Below are 26,857 nucleotides of genomic sequence, written 5' to 3'. Positions count from 1 at the left end.
ACACAGCTACAAAGTTCAACTTCGATGACAGCAGTGGTACGAGCTGTCATCTTGCCTCGGCGTAGCTCAGGCTTATGTACGTCGTCTTCAGCTCAAGTCGTCTCGACGATCGCTCAACGAAAGAAGGTGCTCCGATGGATGGTGAAAATAGAGCAGTTACACGGCGACGTTAAACTATTTCCCAAAGCCGTTGACCATTTCCCGTCAATATTCAAGTCTGGAACGCGGAGTGCGAACATTGCTAAGGCTGCGGATTGGTGGCGGAAGCGAACGAGGTTCCTCGAAGCTGCTCGTGGGTCGACAGCATTGTCATGACGGAGATCCGGTGGCCGTGTGCGAATAAGCCGCAAGACTAGTATAGGAAGATGTCGGCGTACGAGCCCGTGGGTATTATGGCTGTATCCTGTACTTCTATCTGAATTTGACCGACTACGGAAAGCAGGGTTGAAGTTTGACGCGCCCTTACTCCGCCAAATTGCGATCCGCCAGTTTCAAGTCCCTGGAGCAGTGTTCTCAGAGACGTCGGAGGATACGCAAGGAATACCTCTCTCCTCCAAAGTCACGTCAAGGTGGATACAGGCTTTCATGGAGAAGCATCGAATCGTGCTCCGAACGCACACAGGGAAGAGACAAGTTAGCCCCGAGAAACAGACCCAAATTGAGCGTGAAGTTGCAGCTCATCTTGGTCAACTGAAGCAGGACTTTACAAAAGGCACTCTGAATGAGTGTGCAGTTGAAAACATTGATGAGACCCACTTCATGATCGATTTCGACAATGGCAAGCTGGATTTGCTGGCGAAAAAACGATTAAGTATGCAGATGTAGTATCTGGGGGTGAGGGCATGACAATGGTTGTGTGCATTTCGGGGGTCCAAGTGGATATATCCACCCGCCAATGATGACATTCACGAATGTTAATAGGAGTTATCCTATAAGAGGTGTCGAGGACAACGTTACCGGGGCATGCTATCGAACAGGACCGAAGGGGTGGATGGATCAACGCCTCTTTCGGCAGTACCTTAATGAAAAGCGAGCCATGACTGCGGACTCCCACGGACGCCAGAAGACCATATTTCTGGACAACTGCTCGGGCCATCTAGAGGAGTCACAGTGTCCAGATGAGCTCAAAAGACTTAACGCAAGATTGCATTATTTACCAGCTAATGCGACAGATCTATGTCAACCAGCTGACTCGTTTGTCATTGCAAAAATTAAGGATGTGTGGTCTCGAATGTGGAACGAGAAGAAGATCGAGCTAATCGAAGATAAGCAGTGGCAAAATAAGATACGGCAGCTACTCAGGTAAGCTAAAGAACTCCGGCAAACGTTTTTTCCTTGAGTTAGCGGCTGCAGCAATTCGTGAAGTAAACAATAAGAGAGATAACAACGGGATCAGCTACGCGCGCAAGGCGATGATGCGCTGTGGTTTGTCATTAGGTGTTGATGGGACGTGGACAACATCACAACGCTTTCCTCACTTACAGGAAATCATTAAGAAGTATCCACAAGAGTTTGCAGATGGGAACTTAAACTCTATTGACGTATCTGACTCAGACAGCAATGTTTCAGTTCATGAAGCAGAAAAAGATGCCGTCTCAGTCGATAGTGATACCACTACTGTGGTCGAAGAAGTAGTTGTCTAAGATGTTTAGTGATGCATTTGCCCATAATAAATCCTGCTGTTGTATGCTGAGATAGACTAATTTCGAGTTCATAATTAGTCTATATTCAAAAATAGTTTGTGTGTCTTAACTAGTGACTAATTATTGTGAGCTCCGAAAAATAGAGTGTTCGTATTTAGTCTAGTTACTGAAAGTACTGTAGTCGAAGCTGTAGTCAGCGACGCACCGTCGATCTTCATAAACACTACACTACAGCGGCTGCAGCAGTATTTTCAGTGCACACACAGGCTCGCAAGACGGGAGCGCTGGAAGAAAAGAAGCGCATAACCTCCTGGTTCGTGAGGTACTAGCACTACTGCACGGCCCTAATGCCCAGGGCTATGTATGGGGGCCAGGGGACTCCTAGTTTAGTCGTCACATCTTAGCCATTACGTGTCCTCGCTATAAGCCTGCACCCAAACGGCATTTGTATTGAAAGCTATACTTAAGCACTTCCGCGTGAGCATGGTACCAAGCTCCTCAGCCTGAGCCCTCACGTCGCGCCTGGTGTCGACAATAATTTTTCAGATACAACCTATTAGAGGGTTTAGTATGAATTTGGATAGGTCTATTAGTATTAATTATTGTAGCGCTTGGACATACCAACAATTTTTTTTTCTTTTATTTTTTTAAAGCAGAAAAAATCGGCAGCCAAAAAATACATCGATTTTCTATTTGGACAGCGATCTTAGATCCAAAAATATCGCGCCTTAGGTTTATGATGTGGCTTTACCACAGAAACGGTATTGTTCGCGCTTCATAGTGTATATCACTGATATTTAAGGTATACGCTCATAATTTGCGAATATCTTACTTTTTGTGCCTGTGGCCTAATACAATACGTATTCTAATTAATATTTTGGTTTTTCTCCGTACTAATTTTTTTTGCTATTGCTGTGCAAAATCACTAATACATTTCTTTATGGTCAAGGATAGAGGCACCAAACAAGAGCTCGTAAGACTTTAAATGCTGGCATGAAACAATGAGCGTTTATTACCCACTACGCACTGTATAAAATGATATTGGGGATGGATGTCATGTCTCGCAAATCCTGAACATGATCAAGGACACTCTGAGTGTAGCTAGCTAGGTCATGCTCAAGCCATCCTCTGAAGCCAACCTCTGAAGCGCATACAATTTAAAGCACTAGCCCGGATCATCAAACTCCGTTTCGGATGAACTGAGAGAGACTACATCACCCCTTCTTTTACACCCTAGCCCTGTTTGGTGCCTTTATCCAGCTCCTTATTGTATTGTCCGTGCACTATTCATTAAAGTACGCTGAAGTAAATTTCACTTGAACTTTGCAAAGAATCGTCATCATGCGACAATACCAATTTTCGACTTTTCGACTTTCCAGGCGTACCGGTACGAAGTCATTCTTTTTTATTCGCCTTCTGAGGAGTCCATGTGGTTGCTGAGCCTGAGTCTGGGATGCTGTCTGTGTGTGTGCTGCTGTTGCTGCTGCTGCTTCGCTGGACTCTTCGATGAGGGCAAGGTATTCCCACTCCCAGTGCCAATTAGGCGGCCCGATGTGAGGACTTTTCGACCGACTCGCCGCGCACGCGCGACAGAATCCCACTAAAGAATGGCCGTAAGCCGCTGGCCGGGGCACCGCTGGAATCCTCCTTATCCACCATGCTCACACGCAGAACGGACGACGTGCGGGTTGACTGCTCGAACGGACTCTCTTCGATACGCTCCACAGTCGGCAACTGCATCCCTCGCGGGCGATGCTGATCTTCTTGCTCACTAGTTAGTGGCGCTGCTGGTTTCGCCTCCATCTCATCCTGATCATCCGATTCCATGTCCACGTCTGCAGTTTCCCCCGTCTCCAGTCGCTGCATCTTGGCTGGTGGCCATGTTGTTGTCGGATCCTCTGGTCGTTCACGTGTTTCCGTTGCTAACGTTTCGTTCACTGAGTCGCGCAAATATCCGATATCGACGGGATTTTGCTTGTAGCTCGACAGGCGCTGCGCTGTGATAGCTGCAGCTGCCACCACACTTGCTGCTGAGATGGATGGCCTCGCTCCTGCTGAGGGCGTCGTAGCTGCACTGTTCGCCCCAGATCGAGGTGTGGAGGCCCCGGAGCCGAAGCCGAAGCCGAAGCCGAGAGTACTGCGAGGTGTGAGGTTGTTAGCGATGTACGATCGTGGCGAATGGCTATCATTAAAGAAGACGCCAGGATTGCGACTTCCTCGCGCCTGACCTTGTGCTCGCCCACGAGCGTCGTAGGCTGATCGTGTGGACGTCGTAGAGCGAATGGAAAGATTGGACTGTGCCGACGCGTCCGAAAAGGCCGAGGGCGTACGTGGCCCGCCACCATTGCCCATGTAAAGATCCATCAGGTTCATCTCATTGTGTGCGATCGTGCTGCTAGAAGTAATGGAGGAGGTAGATATATCCGACATGTGTCCATCATCATCTTGCCCACCAGTCTTTTGCACTCCCATATTGCACACCGAACAGATGCGAACGTTTTTAAGCGTGGTGCCTGGCACCTCCACAGACTTAAACACGCTGCATTTGCCACAGATGACCTCACCGCAGCTTCGACAGTGGTGACGCGGGCGGAACGTGCCGAAAGTCCGACTACATACAGCACAGTGCAGACGCTCGTGGTTGGGCACCCATTGTCGCTTGTCTACAAACGTGCATGAGTTCATCTGCTGTTTGTCAATAATGCGGCGAATCTGCACGATGCTGTTTACTAGCTGTGACTCAGCCGTCTTGAATGCCCATTGCGCAGGGAAATACCCACCTGGGTCGAATCGTGCCACGTGGTGTACCCTAACTACGTTCGGCTCGGCACGATCAATGCGGTACATATATCCGGCGAGGATCTTGGCGCGAACAAGTCCATGCGAATTCTCTAGCGACGGACATTCGTTGAGCTCGATCGAGTTGAGGACGCGGACGTACATTTCGTTGCCGAACGAGTCCACAATCTTGTCTTGGACCTCCAGACAGCAATAGTCGCGATGCGATACGATGGGTGTGGGGGTTTTGACAGCATACCACTTGATGCCAATGTACCTGAATGGCGTGAGAGGTGTGCGCGGGACGACCGTGAGCAGTACGGCGGCATCCATTACAGCGGGATTCAACTTCTTCATGAGTCTCCTAAATAGCGCGTCATCGTGTGCTGCGTAGGCGCGACCGACCTGGTCTAACGAGGCAGAGAGCTGTCCCTTGCAGCCCACCTCAGCAACATTGGACTTGTAGGCCTTGGGGCCGCGCACCTGACCAAAGTTGCGGTAGATGGCCACGCCCTTCTTCTCTCGCATGGGGATCCAGCTATTCTTGTGACAATCACTCAGCGCGAAGACTTTGCGGATGGAGGCCTCAGCGAATTCGATGTACTGGCGCCGCATATCCTCGGATACACGCACGTTCGTGTTGAAAAAGCCCTTGGGCAGCGGTAGCGACGTCGACATGACAGTACTGCGAGTGTCTTACTATGCTTGTAAAGTTAGAGTGAAGTGGTGGCGACGTTGACGAACGCAGCCTCGGCAAGCGAGTATTCGTGCTGTCGCGTGTCGAGATGTCGTCGCCTGAAATGCTCGGCGTAGATAGCGCCGATCTCGTCGCTGCAGTAGCTGCTGCGAGCGAACCAGACGGCGATCGATAGTGAAAGCGCACGGACTGACAGCTGGTGAAATAGCTGTCCAGAGGTGAAGTGGCCAATGCGGCACGCTCGCGAATCACGCCCGTGATAAAAAATGTGGCCCAATACCCCGGCCTCTTCAAACTGGGCATTTTTTTTACATAAAAGGCCGAAAACCAAGTTTGAGTCAGTTTGCATCCTGAAATTCTGAAAGATATCTTGCTTCACTACAGTCGTGCACCTCGTATTCGGCGGGGTGGACCATATAGAGTCTACGAGCTGCGAATATTTATAGAGGAACATTTGGAATCCAAATGTACTACTTTGTATTACCTCAATTAAGTACAAATCTCAAATCCATCTTCGACACAAAACCAGTGTGATTCCAACAGTTTCGTATGGTCATTGTCGATACGTCTTGCCAACCTTCTGAGCACCACTTCATCGCTGTATAAATAATGACGGGGGTATACTTCTCGCCTTTGTAAAACATGTCCAGCTTGGCCTTCTGCTTCTTAGCACGGTAGTGGTCCTTGAGACTTTTAATAATCCCTCGATTCAACGTAGAACGGGCGACGTGCCATGGCGTTTTGCAACAAAATTTATAATGAGCTGTTGTATGGTGAAGTGATTGAGCTGATACATCGTGGCGGAAGTGCGGCGTTTCATCCCTCCTCGAGGAGGGGAATACCATTGAGGTTATTTGGTCCAAAGGAGATGGGCAACTCATTTGCGCAATGCATGTAGCGCAATCATTAGATTGTGCAGGTTATTAAGCCATACCGGGGCCGAAGACGAGGTGCACGACTGTACTGTAGTAGTATTTTAGCCGAGCGCCGCCGCTACGCGGCGGTAATTTAGGTTTAGCTCTACTTGCTTTGGTCCTCCCGCCTCCGCTACGCTCGGCGGGATAACTAAAAAAACGATGAACCCATGTGTACCTAAATCGATTATTTTTAATTTCATTACTTTGGGTCAGCATGATGCTTACCTGGTTTAAGAAATAATTATTCTAATGCTCTTGAATCAAGATTCTTGGTGCAATATATTTTCTTTTGCTGGCTATCACTGTATCTTCATCTTTCACCCTAGACCACCAGCACTTCAAATAACATATATACAAACGCTTCACAATATGTTTCGTTTAGCGTCGTGCTCGATATCTCGGGCCATTTCTGAGCCGCTATGAAACTTAGCTCATACCAGCACAAACGATAGTAATGGCCTGTCCAGCTTGCACTACTTACCTGCTTGTACTGCCTATTCAGCTTGTAAGTAACTAAAGATTGTTCATTTCTCATATCAAACTCAATAAAAGCTAAACTATTTTCAAATGGTACTATTTTTAATGTATGTAGCGTTCATTTTGTGCTAATTGATAATTAACACTCGAATCTGTGCCAGTTATGATTGAAGCATTTGAATACTGTGTCGCAAGACGCCTTGCTGCTGTTGCTGTTGACGGTAGTGTTTTTTATTTGATAATTTAACGATGATTTCAGGATTATTGGACGTCATTAGGCTCCAAGTTTATTAACGTTTCGTTATGGAGTCTACTTAACCAACTATAATTCACACCTCTCGTGTTTTGTTGTTGTCTTGCCGCTCCATTTAAAATCGTATCGTACGCCTCTGTCGACGACATATCCGCCAGTTAAGTAGTATCGGATTTTGCTGTCTTAACAATCTTAAAAAACAATGGTTTACAGCAGTAACACATATTGTGCTTTGCACGCATTGTGGCTAAACCAGCACATAACTCGTTCTTTTAGCAAATCATCAAGAACACGACAACGTAGACTTATGTGCTCATCTCTTCGAATTAAAATTGAATAGCCCGCTTTCACGAAGAGTTAAGGTTGTATTGGGGCAGCTTTCGTTGAATAGCTGCGGTAAAAACGACAAACCAACGTCATTCCTCATTCTAACGCTTTCTCGTAGACTCTGTCATCTTAGCAATGACAATCTCAATCGACATGAGATGGCAATCTATCGTCCTAACCTATATCTACGACATCGATTTAAGTGTGGTGGCCTCTGTAATGGGGGTGTCGACGCGGTCAATCTCTCGGTGGGGACTCTTATTTCGCAGGCGTGGAAATGTGATACCAAACGCTCCTTATTGTGCGGAAGACGAGATGGCCGCCGGAATGCATCAAGTTTGTCCAACATTTCGTGGAGGAGCATCCGTGTTTCTAAATCGAAGAGCTGCAACTAGCTCTACAAGCAACATTCCCGTCACTTTCAAACATTTCAACGTCAACTATATGCCGGGCGCTGCGATTTGACCTTGGCCTCACTCGCAAGGTTCTTACCAAACGGGCAAGAGAGAGTGTTTCTGCTGAAATAGACGCTTACTACATGAAATTAGCCCCATTTTATCGTGGTCCGGAGCAGCTAGTTTTTCTGGATGAAACAGCAAAAGATGGTCGTGATGTGCTTCGTCGTTTTGCGTGGTCTGCAAGAAACACGCCAGCTATCGTACGGCAACCTTTTGACAGAGGTACATTTTGCTTTTATTTGTTCACTTTTCTTCTGTAACTAACATTTTGTGTAGGTGATCGAGTTTCAATCCTTGCTGCGATGGATGTGTCTGGGTTTATAGCTTGGGACACAGCTCCAGGAACCTTTGATCGACGTCGTTTTCACCAATCATTTCTGGAAAATGTTGCCCCATTGCTAAATCCTTGGCCTCTTCCTAGGTACGCAGCTTACTTGTGAATCGACAACACATCTCACTAACAATACTGCATATAGGTCCATTGTTATTCTTGACAATGCCAAAATCCACATGTACAGAGAACTAATAGAGCTGGTCCACTCGACAGGAGCCTTGCTTTTCTTTTTACTTCCATATATTCCGCAGTTGAATCCAATTGAGGTCGGCTTTGGTCTTTTAAAACGATGGTTGACCCGGCATACGCATTTGGCTTTCCGGTTCGACGCCAAGCGCACATTGCAAGTTGCAATGCGAAAATGTATGGAGCCATCACGTGAAGAAAACAGTAATCTATATGGACATTGTGGCTACGATATAGCTGGTCTCAACCGCGATATATTTTTTAGTTGAATGTATGATCGCAATTTGCTTGTTTAGTTATTGCTACTGTTTTTTTATTGTGCTGCGTGCTCATCGTTATCAATATTTTCAGTAGGATACGTCGTGTCGAGGTCTGCCCGAAAAGGAGGAAAAAGATTGTAGGACGGTAATCCGAGTGCTTGCCGCAATTCTACAACGTCAATATCCAGAGAAATTACACCTCCATTCAAACGGCAACTCACACGAACGAACTGGCGTTGGTCGGAGTTATTCTCCTGCTGAGCAATAATGTCGGATTGCATTGCATCAACTCGCTGCAACTGTGAGAAGGTAGCATTAGTTGGTGGCTCTAATGGTGTTCCTTCAGGTTGTCGTGCATGGGATATAGCCCAATACCGCTGTGAAGCAGGGCCATACATGTCGCGTGCTCCTTCACGCTCTAGAAGTTCACTTATTGCTGCTGCAGATGCTTGTACACGCGATTCAGTGGCGCGACGAATTCCAGTACTTGTATTAGCTCGCTGCACGTAAATGAAGAGCTCAAGTTGAAAATCAGCCTGCCTGGTACACGACAAATAGTTAAATTATTATTACTCGACCGATTAATATTTATAATGCACTTCTTACCCATTTTTTCTCCTGCTTGCTTGGTTCCATAGGCGGTTGATTCGATCAGTAAACTCACTCTGTAATGCTGGTAACGGTACGTAGTTTGATTGAGACGCATTAGCACTCGGCCGAATCAAGATAGGAGCGTCGGCTTCCCATGTGATGTCGGTATACGTTGCCAGCGAGCTGCTTATCTTGGCACGAAGAACATCGAGGCCATCATTAGGCATGAATTCGAAGATGATGGGGGCCCCGTGCGTCGTCCTGCTGTTCGTGTAAGGCTGCCCAACTTTGACAGTGAGCTGAACTTGCAATCGTGTCGGCATCGACAGCACCATTGCTATCCTGGCCAACAACGTTGACAATTAGAGGCAAGAAGAGATTTGCACCAGTGCCAGGCTGTAGATACGTACCGGGAGTGTCACGAAGACTGGCAAGCGCAGCAACACGCTGCAGGTGTCTGGTACGACGCACTGATGCTTGAACCAGGAAAATGCTGAAGTGGTTAGAGCTGCTACTAACCTCGTTTTAGCTGAACCAGAACTTATTTTTAACGTTGAGTTATGGGATCAACTTTTGAGATTTGAAGTTAAGTTAGAGGCGCTATTCATATGCCAAAGTTGGAGCAAAGCACAATATGAGTTCATTTTATTCAATCCAAAACTATCTATCTATCTTTATGGATCAAGTGACAACGTTTATTTGCAGCGTTTTGCTCTTACGGCCAGCTTCTGCTGTACATGTACTACGATTTGGCAGCTCAGTCAGTTACCTCACTCTCAGATAATTTATTAATATTTCTACAACAAAACAGTTGTAGTTATTAAAGTCACTGTAACTTGCAGAAACTATTAAGTGCAGAGTATTACATATTTTAGTATAACCTCGAAAACACGCATTCCTACGTGTACGCTAAGCACCTTGCAGCTTAGGAAGCGTCTTTAGGGGCTACTTCATTTAAGAATAAGAAGCTCTGTCTGTTTAGCACTCAAATATTAAAAGCAACATGCATTATTAGAATTTTAAATATGTAATATTAAAATGGTGCCGCCTTCGGATAATGGATAGTCTTGTGCAAATCTCCATATGTGCTCTGTGAAGAGCAATTTCCATAAGTCAGTAGCTACTACTGAGATCGGGTGATTTGATTTGTAAATAGTGTTATTGTCAGCGAATCTCAGTAGTTATGAAATAAAACTTCAATTCATATTCAAATTAAATAGTATAGTATTCTACATATGATGCGCATGCTAACAACATTTTTTTTATCTAATATGTAAATCCAACGGCACTCAACAGACGTTGACTTAATTTTCTATTGTTGTCGTCGTGCATTCGTTTCTCACTGCTACAAGCCCCTTTCTCTGTTTCCTCTCACCAGCTCGTTAGTTCCACGAGGCACACAATACACTGGCCGAATGCTCCGCTCTCGAAAACGAAAAGCTCGCACTTTCGGGTCGGCTCCATTCGTGGTGAACGTGTCAGAGCTGGATATGGCCAAGTCGCTTGGCTTGTTGAGACAAGATGTACCAATCGAAGTGACAGACTGTAGCAAGAGCAGCTACGGCGTGGCGTACCAGCGGCGAGAGAACATCGGGATCGAGACTCACGGATCTCTAAAGACAATTCAAGAGCGCTGCAAAGAACTTGCCCAATCGTCCGGCTTTCAGTTGTTTGTCAAAAGCTTTAGTAGCAAGGCAAACGATAGTGGAAATGCAAAGTACGTCTGCAAAAAACTGAATGGTCAGCAATTCTTCGACAAGAACACCTCCTATGACCAAATTGAGTGCCCGTTTGCTATCAATGTCAACGGAGTTGATGGAAGCTGGAAGGTGACTCGCATTAATTTTGCTCACAGCCACGTCATGCCTGTGGGATTCACAGAACAACCTCCTGCCGAGGGTACTATCGCTCGTTCGCAGTTGACCAAGAAATACAGCGCAAGATTTAGCGACACTGACACACTTGATCGAAGCAGAAATGCTGCCTAGGTATGATGGAAAAACTAACAAGATGACAGGCGCAGAAATTGCCAGATTCCATTGGGTAAAGGCCAAAACCTCGGGCCGAGTGTTCTTTCGCGGATCAAGAGTTCGATTGATAAGCGATTGGGTTGGTGATATGACTGACAGCTATCAGAAGCTTGAGTCTTATCTAAGGTTACTTGCTGAAAAAACCCGGGCTCAATTATGAAGTTTGAGAAATCCGGCAACGGGACTTTTATTCGAGCATGTATTATCCCAAACATCGGGATCCAAGTCGCCAAAAGAAGTCACCGTTTGTACTGCTTTTACGGAACTCATCTCAAAGGTGAGATGAACCTGCGAGGGGGTTTTCTGGTGGACTTCAAAAGACCTAAACAGATCGATACTTCCTTTCGCTTTTCTCTCGTTCCTGTTGAGAACAAGGAGCACTGGATTTGGTTTTTATACGTCGTCAAGGAGGCTTTGGGCGACATAGAAGCTTTTACAGCTCTCTCTGACAGAGATAAGGGCCTTCAAGCGGGAGCACACACTGTTTTTCCGCGCGCTGGACATCGATTCTGTCTTCGGCATATAAAAGGAAACATCACCAGCAAAGAAAAGGTTTCACTAACGAACAAAGAGCGCAAGTTAATCTCAAAAATGACCAATTGTGACTGTGAAAACGACTATAAGTTATTCGAATCAGAACTCAAAATCACAAAACCAGCTGCAGCAACATACTTGTCCGGGATTTCGAAACAGCACTGCGTGAAATATGTGTATCAGAATCATTTCAAGTTACCTACTTACGGGGAGACCACATCAAATTTAGCCGAACAATCCAACAACTGGATCGGAAACAAATGTCGAAGCGCCAAGCCTCTCGATGCCTTTGGGTTGTACTTTCGAAAATTGAGTGACCTTGTGTCATCAAAGAGACAACTAGCTGCTGCGTGGTTGGACAAGAGCCCATCCACTACATTGGTACCGAAGCTCGCAAAAAGAGAGAAGATCTCATCAAGGCTGCTGGATCATGCCAAATAACTCCGTGTTTAGCCGGTGCGTACGACGTTCTCTATGTCGTACACCACCTCTAGGGTCGGGTAGTCCGCGGCTGTTCAGGGAGTACGGTCTCGAGTAGTGGCAGGAACGGTAGCACATGATAACTTAATACACCAAAAATCTTCTTGTTTCTTTCTCTCACTCAGCTTAGGCAAGAAGTAGTAAATGTAAGACTGAGACTAATGAACGAGAGCCTACCGCCAACTCGCTTTCCTATACACGACACCGCTTCAGTTTATCTTGATCAAAATAGTCCTTCTCCATGCCATCCGTTTTCGTGCGGCGACAGGAAGGTCCGAGACGCGGTCCACCTTGCGCATCCGGCCTTGTCCCCAGCCACGTAAGACGATAGGAGGGAACTCACACACCGTTCCTGTACTCCATCGTAGCGTTCCAATACAATCACACCATAACTTTACCGGTCTCATGTGCGAAGTGAGTGGGAGCTTGCGGGGTCAACGGGAACCAGCCGCCGCCGTCGCAGCTCGTTGACCTTCGCCGAGATTCCTTGGCACGAAATCCTGCCCGCCAGCGCCTGGCACGACACCACATTCCCGGGTGCGGGACATACTCCCCGACTTGGAGTTTGCCGTCCTCGGCGAACGGATGGCCAACGCTGGCGGCGCAGGCGAGCCATTGTTTCTGGCGCACCCGAAAGGTCGATAGGATGGTCCGGCGGCTGCTCGGTTCCATAGGAGTTACCCAGGAACGCTTCCGTAGCAGGGGCATCTTCTTCCGCTGCTTGAAAGTCGTGTAGCACTTCGATACCGTCCTTGTACCGCAAGCGTTCCAAGCAGAGAGCCTCGGCACGCCAACGCTTCGAAGCGTTCAGTTGGGTAATAGCCAAAGCTTGACCGACCACACTCTGGGGTGCCATCGAAAGCAGCGGGTTATCCTCTTCGCACAGACGCAGCGCGTGCGAAATCACACCGGTCACTACGACGATAAGAGGTCTTAGCAGGTCCCAGCGAGTCCATTCGTAACAGTAGTCGTACGTCACTAGCAGCATAAGTCCGAAAGCGACACCGATAGGTCCATGAAGAACGAACTCCACTAGGTCGTAGAGGTTAATAGGTACGAACAGCAGCAACGACAGGCACAGCAACGCGACCCAGCAGACGAACTCGCCAACGCCATAACAACGAAGTAGAGTAGCCCGGCTGGCTTCCCATGAAGCTTCCAGTAACGCTTCGCGGAGTCCTTGGTGTCCACGAGCACGTTAGGTAGGTACTCGGCGAAGGTGACCTTGCATGCCATCCACCAACTGCGGAGCATCCTCCCATAAGCACCGTATCTCGCATCCTCGTCCTGAAGGACCCAGGTAGGTGCGCTAAAGAAAACGCTCCACGCCGCGAAAGCGTACACCGAACCGCGTAGTTGGCGGAATTCACGGTCTTGCAGAGTGTGTCGGTAAGAAGCGGCACACTCTCCACAGATTTCGAGGTTCATGGATAGAACGCGCCAAACCTGCGTCAGGAACACCCACCCGACGCTCCTAATGGGAGTCGTCAACACCCAGACGACGATCACGCTGGTGTATACCGGCCATAGCTCCCACCGCGCGTATTCCAGGACGAGGCTTGCTTGAACCCCCATTCCTTGTGAAGAACTTTCACAAATGAGAAGAAGACACGTCCGACTCCGCCGCGTACCGTTCCTCCAACTGCGTGGTCATTGCCCATCAATCGGTCACAGTCGACATCTGGGAGAGGGCAGTCGACAACCAACGGCGAGGTTCTCGAGAAACGCCAGAGAGACGGAGGCGGCAACCAGTCTGCCAATTTTCCGCCTCATTCGGCAATTTGCCTCCACGCGACGTTGGAGATCTCTCAGACGGAGTGTGGCACGCTCTTACTCACTGCCCACGCCTCAAGAAGTTGGAGGTCAAGATAGCCCGCGAACTCCGCGATGGGACGCTCAAGGCACCTAGGATCGCTCCCTTTGATTCCTCTGAAGCCGATCAGGACGGGTACGCATCGTTTGAGCGTACCAACGGAGCCTTCACCGCGTCTTGGGCAGGGGTCGAGGAAGAAGACGCTGAATCGGAGGAAGAAGAGTTCGAGAACGAGGACGGACCCGACGGAGTTGACGGCAAAGACGCACGGGGCTACGAATCCAGTTCGGGCGAGAGTGGGGCCGGTGGCAAGCGTCCCGTCAAGCGTCTGCACTTGTCACGTTCTCCTCCTCCTAAGTCGAAGAAGTCGGCCAAGCGTTCCACGTCACGCTCTCGTTCACTCCGGTGTTCGTACAAGCGGAAGAGTCGCTCGCGGCAGCGCGAGCGTTCACTTACGCCCGAGCGACCTCCCTTCCCCAAGCACGCAAGCGGCAAGTGCAAGGCTAGCATCTCGTATTCGGAGCGATCGCGTTCGCCTACTCCAGTAAAGAAGAAGTCCCGACGCACACTGTCGCCCAAGCGTTCTCGCCATCCGTCACAGTCGCGGTCACGATCGGCGTCTCCGGAGAAGAAGAAGTCGAGACGTACGCTTTCCTCTAAGCGTCCGGCGTCGCAGTCCAAGTCGTCGACCAAGCGGGATTCGGCTCAGGCCACTCGACAGCGTTCGGCGTCTAAGTCTCCTCCTTCAAAGGAATTGAGGGCGGCGGAGACTGCTTCTTCGAAACGCTCCAAATCACGGTCGCGTTCGGCCTCGCCCGCCAAGAAGACTCGACGCACGCGTTCGCCCAAGCGTTCAGTATCGCCGGCGGGTTCGTTGTCCAAGAGGGGAACTTCGCGAGCCTCGCGTCGGCTTTCAGCTTCGCGTTCGTCATTTGCGAAAGAGACAAAGAAGGTTTCGTCTCCGAAGCGTTCCCCACACCGTTCGCTCTCTCCGCCTCCTGAGCCGAAGAAGCCCGAAGGGTCGCCAGACAAGCAAACAGCGGAAGCTCCGTCGGCCACCAAGAAGACTTCCGAGAGTCCCGAGGAGCGTGCCGAGTCGCATTCACCTTCGCCTAAGAAGGCTACGGTTTCTCCGGACCGTTCGTCGTCCAAGTCGCCACCGTCGAAGAAGTCAGCGTAGTCACGCTGTCCAGCGTTCCTTCTCCACGCCCGCAGTGGTCCAGACCGTCCCAATAAGAAGCGTGTAGGAGAAGTAGTGTCGTTTTCTAACTAATTCTTTTGTTTTCTTTTTCTTTCAACAAGCCCCTTGTAGAATTCATCTCGCTTCCGATTGTTGGATTTGGAGCGTGCGGCTGGAGCAGCTGCGGTTCAAGGCGGTAGAAAAGACCGGTTCGGCCGCCGACTATACGGACACACAGGAGAGGTGGCACGGGTGGCTGCCACAGGAAGATGGTTAACAGAGCAAATATCACTTCTACATTCTCACAGTATAACCATCTGTCTAACAGGTTATGGGTCCAATGGTTCATACTGTTGCCACGGACGAAGTCCAAGGCAAGCCGGAAGCAGAGCCTAGTCGCGAAAGGGCAGGCAGCCAGTACGGCGAAGATGATGAAGTCAAGAAGGCGGACGACGAAACGAAAGGGACGCAGGACAAGCTACTAGGGACCTCGCAGTGCGCATGGGACGCCTGGAGGAGTCGCAGGAGCGACAGGAGGAGAAAGAGCGCAAGGGTCGAGAGAGCAGCGTTTTCGGGTCGTCGCTGGGCCTGGGCAGAGCCATGGACCGGCAGGTCCTGGACCAGACGCCACCGCGGCGCACGTCGCCTGCCGTCTCGCCGGCCACGTACTTCGGGTTGAAGCAACGTGAGTACCGAGATGCAGCAGCGAGCGTCGAGATGGCTCAGGCGCCACAGCCGGCGCTGCCGCAGCACTATGTGCCTCCGCAAGCGTATCGAGCGCCACCGCCACAGTCGCCAGGACCGGGATTCGCTGGGGTACCTGACACCCGGCAGAGGAAGCTGGGGATCCGGCCGTTCGACGGAAAGGAGCTGTACCATGGGCTAGGGAGCGGTTTCCTGGCGTGGGGCAAGCGCTTTGTGCGCCAGATACAGTTCGCCGAGCGTGCTAGTGGGTTCCAGTGGACCGAGGACGTCAAGGTTGACATCCTCGGTCACCATCTTAGCGGAATGGCCGAGAGGTACTACAACCAGCAGGTTGAAGGCTGGTGGGAAGAACAGCCAGCGCTCGAGCATGCGATGCAGCGGATGCTGCACACCTTCGCCACGAAGATCACACCCGCGCAGAGAATGAAGATGTTCACGGCACCGAAGAGCTCCAAGAGAAGCTGGACAGAGCACTACCTATACCTCGTGGCAATTAGCGAGGCGTGCGGCGGTGCGGACAACCTGGTCCTAGACAACATCGTGCACTACGCGGATCCGAACATGCGAGTGTCGATGCTGTCCAGGCTGAACTTGGCACGCACGGACTACCTGCGCCAAGCGGAAGAGCTGGCGCACTTCGCCCAGTCGACGGAGATCGAGCTGCGAGGCAAGCAACTGGGGCGAGACGTGGTACGCTGTGCACGAGGACGATAAGGACGACCGCAAGTGCTACAAGTGTGGTAAATCTGGTCACTTGCGGGCGGCCTGTCCGAACAAGAAGAAGAGGTGGGGCGAAGGCACGGACGCTGACTTCGTGCTCACGGTCGAGGAGTCGGCCACAGAGACGGGGGACTGGATCCTGGACAGTGGATCCAGCCGTCATCTGGTGAATGATCCGGAGCTGCTGGAAGACGCGGAAGACTACGAAAGTCAATGCGTGGCAGCGGACGGAGGAGCGCTTAAAGTAACTAAGCGCGGGAGCGTAATGCTCGTAACCACGGCGATGGGGAAGATGACCAAAGTGCGGCTGCTGAACGTGCAGTACGCGGAAAACTTGGAAAGGAACATCATATCGTACGGGTTGTTGGAGGCGAAGGGGTACGGACTCGCGTACCGAGGGAAGCACCGCGTGGTAGCCGGCATCAACGGCGGGCCGGCGGTGTTTGACGTCGAGAAGACAAACAACGTTCTCCCCGTGCGTGCAATGGAGTCTAGAGGCACGGGGCGGAAGGGCAACGTGTTGATGTCGGTGTTGGCAGAAGGTGAGGCGGATATCGGCAGGGACGTGCAGACCGGGCCGCTCATGCATTTCCACCGTAGGTTAGGGCATCTGAACTACGACACGATCATTAAGATGGCCAAGGACCCGGCATCCGGGATTGCACTCACGGACGAGGTGAGGGCGAACTGCTTGGCTTGTGCCCAGGGCAAACAGACCAAGAAGAAGCAGTCGCGCAAGGACACCGGGGCAAACTCGCCCATTGACGTGATCGGAGGAGTCATCTGCTCCGACCTGAAGGGGCCGATGACTCCGAGAGATCGACTAGGGAACCGATACATGGTCAACTTTGTTGATCATCGCACCAACTACTGCAGGGTCTTCTTGGCGAAGACTAAGGACGTCGCGGCACAGAAGTTTAAGCATTTGATGGCGTACTTTGAGCGGCAGTTCAACATCCGTATACACGTGTTGAGGACGGACGGTGGTGGGGAATACAAGACCCTGGATCTCTTCTGCAAAGATACCGGAATCAGGCGACAGATTAGCGAGCCGCGAAACCAGGCTAGTAACGGCAAGGCGGAACGAATGCACCGCACCGTTATGAATATGGTGCGGAGCATGGTGTTCGCCTGTGGCCTTCCGCTTAGTTTCTGAGGGGGATGCTGCGGAATGTGCAGCCTATATCCTAAACAGGAGCCCGACGAAGGCTAACCCGGGATCGAAGTCGCCACTGCGGATGCTCACAAAGAACACACCGGATTTGAGTGACATCGTGGCTTTCGGGTCGCCCTGTACGGTGCACGTGGACGCAAAGAACAAGTCCCTGGGTGAGAGGGGCAAGGCGGGCATGATCGTGGGAAAGAACGACGAGATTAAAGGCTACCGGGTGTATCTCCCGAAAGATAAGGTAGTCGTAGTGACGCAGCATGTGAGCAACGTCGAGACGTTGTCAGACGTGCAGAACGAACAATTGAAGCGCGTGCATCTGGAGGACTCCGAGGAGTCGGAGGGCACGGGCGCTTTGGAGACAGACACTTCGAGGACAAAGACGAAGGAAAAGGCGAAGCGTCGCGGGAAGAAATCTCGCTGGACGCGGGATAGGCATCAGACGCGCTCGGCTTCGCGGAAGCCCGCTGAGGCGGTGGCGAGTGGAGGCGCTGATGAGGATCGGGTGGAACGGACCGCGGACGTGGTGAACAGCGTGCGGGAGCCCGACCCGAAGAACTACCGGCAGGCAAAGAGGAGGAAGCTCTGGAGGAAATGGCTGGTTGCCATCGCGGAGGAGCTCAAAGCGCTGGAGGGGAACGGCGTGTGGGTCGTGGTGGTGCCACCGATCAGCAGCCACGTACTGCACACTAAGTGGGTATTCAAGACCAAGACTGATGCAGACGGAGCCATAGAAAGGTTCAAGGCCAGGCTCGTTGCGTGCGGCAACGAGCAGATCTTTGGCGTGGACTTCGGGCTCACGTTCGCGGCGGTCATGGAACTGAGCACGGTGAAGGTCATCCTGGTTTTTGCTCGTCGCTGGGGCGTGCCTGCGAGGCACGGGGACATCCCCAACGCGTACGTGAAGGCCGACAAAAAGCAGCATCTCGAGATCTACCTGGAGATCCCACAGGGAATGGTGATCGGAGATGAGGTGATGCGCAGGCTCGGAGTGAGCGTCAAAGGTAAGCTGGCGCTGCGCTTGAGGAAGTCGTTGTACGGCCTACGCCAAGCAGGCAGGCTGTGGAGTCAACTCCTGCACGCGAAGCTGGAGGAGGCGGGGCTCACACGGTGCGTGACGGACATGTGCCTATACTACAAGCGAGAGAACGGCGAGATGATGCTCGTGGGCGTGTACGTGGATGATCTCCTGGTCACCGCGTTTAAGCCGAGTCTGGTGGACGATTTCTTCTGCTCCATGAGCGTGTTGTCCGTGAAAGACTTGGGCGAGGTGAGAAAATTCTTGGGGATGCGCGTGGAGCTGGACAGCAGCGAGGGGTACTCGCTGGACCAGCAGGCGACGATCGAGGAGCTGCTGGAGCAGCATGGCTGGCAATCGCGAACAGTGTGCGGGTTCCTGTTGGTGAGGAGCACAACGAGGCGGAGGTAGACGAGCCGCAGTTGTTGACCAAGGTGGGTGCGCCGGGTGAGCCAACGATCCGCCGTTTCCAGTCGCTCGTGGGAAGTTTGCTTTGGATAGCACGGTGCACGAGACCCGACATTAGTTTCGCTGTGCATAAGGCCACGAGGAGGACACACCAGCCGACCACGAGTGACTGGAAGCTGGCCAAGAGGGTCGCAAGGTACTTGAAGGGGACGAAGAGCGTCAAGCTGATCATGCAGGCGCCGACGAGGAAGGACGACGTGATGGCTTTGGAGAGCTGGAGCGACGCAGACTTCGCCGCCGACAAGAGCGACAGGAAGTCGGTGACTGGAGGAGTCGTGACGATGGACGGGGCTGTGGTGCAGTGGATCTGCAAGAAGCAGACCGGCGTGTCGCTCTCCACGATGGAGGCCGAGTTCACGTCAGCGTCGCAGGTGGGGCGCGAGCTGCTGGGACTTCGGGAGCTGGTGCGTGAGCTGGGTTTCCGGGTAGTGGAGCCAGTGCCCATGAGGATGGACAACCAGGCGGCGATTAAGCAGCTAGAATCCGAGGAGAGCATGGCGAGTGCGAAGCACGTGGACATACGCGTGAAGTTCATCTGTGATTTTGCAAAAAAGGGATAGTGAAGCCCGAGTACGTGTAGTCACGCCTGATGATGGCGGATCTTCTCACGAAGGCGTTACCGGCGCCGAGGATTGCGGAACTGCGGGAGATCTTCAAGCTGAAGTGACGAGTTCTGCCGAGAGTGCGACGACCGAGGAGGAGTGTTGGATTTGGACCGTGCGGCTGGAGCAGCTGCGGTTCAAGGCGGTAGAAAAGACCGGTTCGGCCGCCGACTATACGGACACACAGGAGAGGTGGCACGGGTGGCTGCCACAGGAAGATGGTTAACAGAGCAAATATCACTTCTACATTCTCACAGTATAACCTCTGTCTAACACCGATGACTTGTTGGTCTCTCTTCGTAAAGCACGTGGCTTGAAATCGTTTCGTAATATCCAAAAATGTGCAAAGTAAAAGTAGGAAGTGTTTCACTGCACACTTCCCATCAAGACTGACTTTAGAGTCCACCGTGACTCGAAAGACCAATCTCACTCCACTAATCTTTAGAAGAGTAGTTCATCTTCGTCCTCAGCGACGTTAGCTTCTTCCAGGCGCGCGCTGCGGCGAAGTTCCGGAAGCCCAGCCTCCTTCCTTCTCGTGTCTTCGAACGCTTTAGTCAGAGCGGCGTAAGTAGGCAGAAGAGTATTTCTTGGTCTCCATAAAGTCTCGTAAGTCGCCAAAATCACTAGGAAGTGTTCCTCTCGATTCTTCTTGCGTCTCGCAATGATGTCTATCACCGGGCAAGGTACACCTGTCCAAGCCGTCTCCTCACCACCAATGAGCAGTCTTTCCACGTAACTAGTGGAAGGGAGATCATCTTCGGTTAGAGGACCGTCGTCATCCAAGCTGGGGTTGGTCAGTACTCCCTCCGCCACTTCAGACGGGAACGGTCTACTCCAGCGTCCACGGAAACGCTTCAAGCGGTTGGCATTGATGGTCACCACTCGGTTCGGATGTGTAGGAATGGCTATGCGATAAGCGTTTTCACCCACTGTTCCCACCACACGATAGGGACCATGCCACGAGAAGGCTAGCTTCTTGGTCGTTCGTTCGCCACGTCGAGCCCTGAAATACTGGTACACCCACACCGGGTCGCCTTCTGCGAACTTCACTGACACTTGACTGCCCAAACGTTGTTCGTGCCGACCTTGAGCCTTCAGAAGCTGGCGTTCTACCATGCGTCTAGTGTCACGGAAAGACAAGAACAGTTCCGACGATAGCTAGCGACCTCATTGCTCTTCCACTTGTTGTTCGTATTGAGGAACGCTAGGTCCAGAGACAATACTGGGTCTCTACCATAGAGACTGAAGAAGGGCGAATCCCTCAACGCCTCATGATAGGAAGTACGGTAAGCAAAAAGTACCCGCGGCAAGTACAAATCCCAGTCGGTCTGCGACTCGTTGACGTACATTCGTAACATTCCCAAGAGCGTACCATTGAAACGCTCTACCAGTCCTTGCGTCTGAGGATGATAGGCAGCGCCGAACAGCTTCTTGATTCGGAGAGTCTCGTAGAAGGAGCGAGCCAGTCCCGAGATGAAGTTGGAACCTTGGTCACTCAGCAGCCGCTCAGGAACACCATGGCGGAAGATCATTTCGTTCACCATCACTTCCACGAACGTCACCGTATCAAGCCGAGCCACCGGGAACGCCTCCACCCACCTAGTGAAGTAGTCCGCGAAGACCAGAATGAACTTGTTACCTCTAGGAGTAGCCACCAAGGGGCCTACAGCATCAACGACCAACAAGGAGAACGGTCCGGATAACTCTTGCACAGGCATCTTCTGCATGAGACCATTCTTCCACGGTCGATAACCTTTACCACTTCCACAGACAGTACACTCCCGAACGTACTCAGCTACATCCTTCTTCCAACCGTGCCAATAGGCATGCTTACGGACTCGATCCATCGTCTTGGTAACTCCCACGTGTGCCGATAACACATCCTTATGACAGTGGTGAAGAACGGTTGAGATGAACGGTAGCGGGATCACGGGCACTTCGAGGTTGGACGCGGGTCCAGCTCGAGCCTTCAGGTGTACTCGACGCATCAAAACACCGTTCTTCACAGTGTAGTTAGGAGCCATCAGTAAGACCTTCGTCCGTAGCTGGGGATCCAAGGCGAGAGCTCCGTCGTTCAGGAACGCGATCATCGCCCGAATCCAAGGCGTTCTCTTCTGTTCCTCTAAGAATCGAGTCTGCTGAAGTCCGAAAACATCGACCGGGGACACCAAGAGCTGTTCCTCGGGCTCGTCTTCCTCCGCAGGCGCGACAGGGTCAGCACTCGCAGCGTGCTCGGTACCGGACTCCACCACGACGGGGCTACACCGGGAGTCGAAGACTCCCCGACTTCGACTGAACCCTGCTGAGCGTCGTTCGCATCGTTAAGCAGATCCGACATCGAGATAGCACTGATCGTTTGAGAGTGAAGCCGAGATAGACCGTCCACGTGACCCATGGAAGTCCCAGGCTTGTGGAACACCTTGAAACGCAGTTGAGACAGCTTCATCGCCCACCTTGCCAGCTTAGCGTTACTAGTACGGTTGGTCTCGTTAAAAACCCAGGTCAACACCTTGTGATCCGTATACAGGTCGAATTCACACCGGTCCAAATAGCAGCGGAACTTTCGAGTGGCCCAGACAATTCCCCAGCATTCAATCTCCGAGGTGCCGTCCTCCTTGCGAATCCAGTTCTTCTCTGATCCTACTAGCAACTTAGAAGCGTACGCCACCACTCGCTCTCGCCCATCGATAGTCTGCATCAAGCACGCTCCAACCGCTAGCTTCGAGGAGTCCACATACAGCTGGAAGCGTTTCGAGAAGTCAGGATACACTAGGATAGGAGGTTCCACCAGTTTGCGTTTCAGTTGTAGTAAGGCTGATTCACAGTCTTCGGTCCAGACGAATTGAGCTCCCTTCATCTTCAAGCGTTCGATCGGAGCCGAAATCGCAGCGTACCCAGCAATGTAGCGTCCGAAGTAGCTCGTCAGGCCCAGGAACGCTCGAACCGTATGCAGATCGTGAGGTCTCTGGACGTTCATCACTGATTTCACCTTTTCAGGGCTGGGCAGGATGCCCCAAGGAGTGACGATGTGTCCCAGGAACGCCACTTGGTCCCGGGCCCACTTGCACTTCTTCATCTTGAGCTTGAATCCAGCTGATCGGAATCGCTCCAATACTTGCTTCAGCCGTACTAAGTGAGTAGGAAAGTCTTCGCTGAAAACCACACAGTCATCGAGGTACACCAGACAAGTTCTCCACTTGAGATCCACCAGAACCGTCTCCATTAGGCGTTCGAAGGCCGGAACAGCATTGCACAGTCCGAAGGGCATCACCAGCCATTCGAACAGACCGTACTTACAAGTAAAAGCTGTTTTCTCCACACTATCAGCAGCCATAGGGACGTTCCAATATCCAGAGGCAATATCCATAGTTGAGAACAGTTTGGCGTTCCCTAAAACGTCCAGGATATCGTCTATAAGGAGCATGGGGTAACAGTCCTTGATGGTGACAGCGTTCAACCTTCGGTAGTCAATACAGAACCGTATCCCTCCGTCAGGCTTGCGGATCATCAGAACTGGGCTGGCCCACGGACTGGTAGACGGTCGTATGAGGTCCTGACTCAAGTATTCTTGGATCTCGGATTCCATGACGTCGCCCTCGGCCTTGGACACTCGGTAAGGAGGTTGTTTAATCGGCGCGTGGTCGCCCGTGTCGATCGAGAATTCCAGCAAATCAGTACGACCTGGTCGCATAGAGGTCTCAGTGATCATGTCCTTGAACGGTGCAAAACTTCGCGGAACAGTTCTTTCTGCTCGTCTCCGAGCTTAGAGCTCTCCAAGTCGACTTCCAACTCTTCCTCGGGGTCACGGTCCGGATCAGGCGGAGGCGTTTCAGTGTTCTCAGGCCTCGCGTCCGCGGCACCTTTGACAGAATGGATCCAGTCAGCAGGCTCTCTGGGGATAGCGTACTTGGGTGGCTGCGGTAGCGGAGGGATCGCCGTTTCGAGACTTTTCGAACCCCGCTTGATGAACGAAGTACCCTGCGGAAGACCCGACTCCGGGACTACCGTTAAAGAGGTCAACAGCGTTCCCCTTTTAATAACCACGTCTTCCTCCGTAGGGTTGCACACTTCTACAATCACTCGACCCTTACAGACTGTACACAGTAAGCGAGCGATCTTGACAGTTTCATCCAGAGTCGCGAGACCCTCGACGAGAACGGTCGTACCGTCTTCGACCTCACCCTGGACGTCAGCGACCACAAGAGCTTGCGCTCCACGGTAGACACGAACATTAGAAGTGATTCGGGACATGTAGCACTCTTCGACGCGAGGAGAACCGATCGGAAACACCTCTCTAGTGTCCTTCAGCGTCACAGTGTTAGCGTCCAGATCTACCACGGCCCTGAACTCCCGTAGAGCGTTAGTCCCTAGGATAGCATCCACGTGTAGAGTATCGACGACTGCGAACGGAATTCTTCTCTCGACGGATCCTAGCGTCACCGGCAGGTCAATGACACCTCTGATGGAAATAACGGATCCGGACACTCCCTTCAGGCTTCCAACATAGGGCATCCTTGGAGCGTGACTTAGGCCTAGGCGAGCTAATACGCGGCTGTGCACCAGACACGCTACTGCTCCAGAGTCGATTAGCAGTTCAGCAGGAGTGTCTTCTATGAAACCCCACGATAACGCTTCTACTCCGCCAACAGATCCAATCACACGCTTGCCGTTCGGGACCACTAAGTCGTCATCTTCGGTCGAGGTGTCCTCCATATAGTCAGGCACTTCTCGGAGTCCAGGATTTCTCTTCGGAGCGGGTCGGTCGGCCACAACGTTCACGTAACCGTACAAACCATTTTCCGAGTCTCCCGACGAGCAGCGTGACCCAATAGCTTCAGAGCGTCGGCTGAAAAGAGAAGAACAGTCAAAACGAACCCGTTTTGCGAGGGGTGTCTTCTCAGGGTCAGGTTCTTTCGGACGACATTTGCGGCAAGGGGACTTCCGCTCTATGATCTTAACGCGCTCTTTGTCTCCTTCATTCCGGTAAAGCTCCAGGATTCTCCGCACCAGCAGATTTTCCAGCTCGACTACAGACGGATCAAGGAAACGCTTGAGAGTGTCCCGAGTCCTGGTCTCAAGGTCCTGCTTCCATATAGGAAGGCTTCCCTCTTCCATCAGTTTCTCGGTCCTCAACTTTTCAGCATGGCAACCGGGGCACTGCGATCCCTTCTGAATTTCTTCAGTCTTCACGAAATAATAAACAGTCTGCCAGATTAGAGCACGCCACCGCTCAGGCACTATTCCGTCAGCGATGAGAGCATCGTGGCCCTCCGCGGAAGCACTAGAGGGGTTACCCGGTTGTCGGTTGAAGTCTAAGGCGATGTTGGCCTCGATCACGGTAAGGTCCACGACTTCCGGTTCCTCTGCAGGGGTTGACCCACTCGATCCAGGAAAGTGAACGGTTTCCACCTTAATCTTTTTGAGGGGAAACACTTTGGGATCGGCTCCTCCACCCTCGTCTCGGCCATCCGAGGCGGTCGTCACTACTGAACCGACATGATCCGGAGGTTCTTCCTTGAAATTACGGCTGGCACGCTTGGCCGCGCCCGTCGAGGCCAGCGTCTTGCGATACCACTCCAACCAGTATTCGGGGGTAGACAACCGTCCGGGCGAAGACTCACGAGTCCGCTCCAGTTTCTCCTCAGGAACGCCAAGAAGTGTACTGAGCTCAGCTAGAGACAGTTCCCTAGACCGTTCAGCGTTCTCATCTTGTCTACGTTTCAGCTCGACCTCGTCCAGGGGAAACAGTCTATCTTCGAGCTCTTTGTCGTATTCCTCCTTCTCGTCAGCTGCTCCAATGTCCTTTCCTTCTTGTAGGGCATCCAGTTCCTCCTTCGAGAACACTCGCGCGTACGAAGGCGTTATCTCGGGTTCTTCGGCAGCGGTTACGATCTCTTTAGCGTCTCTCTCCGGGCTAGTGTTCTCTTCCAGGCTAGTCTCCGAGTCCGTTCTTTCTAGTTCAACGCCACCGGCTGGAATGCCTTCCTCAGTGACTATAGGCTCTTCCGGTTGGGTTTGAACGAACACCTCTCTCTCTTCTTGACTGTGTCCGCTCCGACCCAGGTGACTCCTCGGGTCGTTAATGATGTTAGCGAGCTTACTCACACTCGACTCCACATTCTCGTAGTTATCCTTCACTATTGGGACTCCTCGTTCCATAGCGTTCTCAGGCTGTAGTTTTATCTCTCTCCGGTAACACGGTTCCTCTGTTACTGTTCTCTCGTTGCGTCGGCCACTCACCTCGTTACTGTTACTGTCTTCTTCTTCTGCACTCTCTTGTACTGCACTCTCTCGTTCCACACTCCACTCTTGGCTTCCTCCGGGGACCATCGGCACACCGTCTCGTACGGGCTCGAGGGCTCCAAAGGTCATTGGTATTCCTTGCTCCACTTTTCCAGTTACACACTCTCTTTCTTTAGGCGATTCACACTTATCCAACACGGTGGGTTTCACTCCACCCAGCATAGGACGCACTTCATACCTCACGGTAGACTCCTCCAAGGAGTTCAAAGTGTTCCTACTTGTGTCGTTCCATTGACAAGAGGAAGGAGCGACACTCCCTTCCCCTTCCTCTCGCCCCCATCACTGCTGTCGGGGCGCTTGTCCTTGGACTGGTGTAGACGCTCGAGGAGCAGTCGTTCCAAGAGTCTTCAGAGCCGCCTTCAAAGGACAGTCCGAAAGCAAGTGACCAGGTTCGTCACACAAGAAACACTTACGACCGTTCCTCGGCGGGTTGTTCCGATAACCGTTCGTAGGAGGATGTTCACACTCGACGCTGATATGACCCACAGCCTTACAGTTGGTGTAAGTCGCCCTACCTCGGCGACAGTTGAGCCGGTTACATCCAAGAACGTGACACCTACCACACACAATCTGACCGTCTTGAGTGTACAAGTCCGGGCCATGACGAATGCCACGGAACGGGGTAGTAGGAGTGGTCGCGGCCGGTTGAGCCTGAGGTATCGGAACACTCTGAGCAGGAGGAGAGTAAGCAGCTGCCACATTCATGGCAGGAGCCGAGTAAGCAGCAGCCAGAGGACGTTCCAGCAACTGTTGCTGCTGTTGCTGCTGCTGCACTAGCAAATTCTGGGTCTGTTGCATTATGATCATCATCCGTTCCAAAGCAGCGTTCTCGGTGCGAATCGTCGAAGTGTTCTCGAACTCCTCGTCGTTGTCGGAAGGGAGATGTCCGTGGTGCTGTAACTGCGTTACAGCACC

At 51.7% G+C, this 26,857-nt stretch overlaps 4 protein-coding genes across 4 annotated transcripts; all 4 read right to left on the bottom strand.

The window, feature by feature from the left end:
- Positions 1 to 3,056: 3,056 nt before the first annotated feature.
- Positions 3,057 to 5,099, bottom strand: PITG_19665 (uncharacterized protein; the record flags this gene model as incomplete). Its single annotated transcript, XM_002896176.1, has 1 exon — positions 3,057 to 5,099. The coding sequence occupies one exon, from the start codon at positions 5,097 to 5,099 to the stop codon at positions 3,183 to 3,185; it is 1,917 nt and encodes a 638-aa protein (XP_002896222.1).
- A 3,284-nt stretch (positions 5,100 to 8,383) lies between these two features.
- PITG_19664 (uncharacterized protein) lies at positions 8,384 to 8,728 on the bottom strand (the record flags this gene model as incomplete). Its single annotated transcript, XM_002896175.1, has 1 exon — positions 8,384 to 8,728. One exon carries the CDS (start codon positions 8,726 to 8,728, stop codon positions 8,384 to 8,386), a length of 345 nt encoding a protein of 114 aa, XP_002896221.1.
- Positions 8,729 to 8,932: 204 nt separating this feature from the next.
- PITG_19663 (uncharacterized protein) lies at positions 8,933 to 9,256 on the bottom strand (the record flags this gene model as incomplete). The annotated part of the gene is made up of 1 exon (XM_002896174.1): positions 8,933 to 9,256. One exon carries the CDS (start codon positions 9,254 to 9,256, stop codon positions 8,933 to 8,935), a length of 324 nt encoding a protein of 107 aa, XP_002896220.1.
- A 9,497-nt stretch (positions 9,257 to 18,753) lies between these two features.
- Positions 18,754 to 19,533, bottom strand: PITG_23169 (uncharacterized protein; the record flags this gene model as incomplete). Its single annotated transcript, XM_002896173.1, has 1 exon — positions 18,754 to 19,533. The coding sequence occupies one exon, from the start codon at positions 19,531 to 19,533 to the stop codon at positions 18,754 to 18,756; it is 780 nt and encodes a 259-aa protein (XP_002896219.1).
- Positions 19,534 to 26,857: the final 7,324 nt, after the last annotated feature.

The sequence above is a fragment of the Phytophthora infestans genome, genomic scaffold (genome assembly GCF_000142945.1).
Source record: "Phytophthora infestans T30-4 supercont1.101 genomic scaffold, whole genome shotgun sequence".
NCBI lineage: Eukaryota > Oomycota > Peronosporomycetes > Peronosporales > Peronosporaceae > Phytophthora > Phytophthora infestans.
Note: the sequence above shows the minus strand (reverse complement) of the source record. Positions and strands in the feature narration are given on the sequence as shown.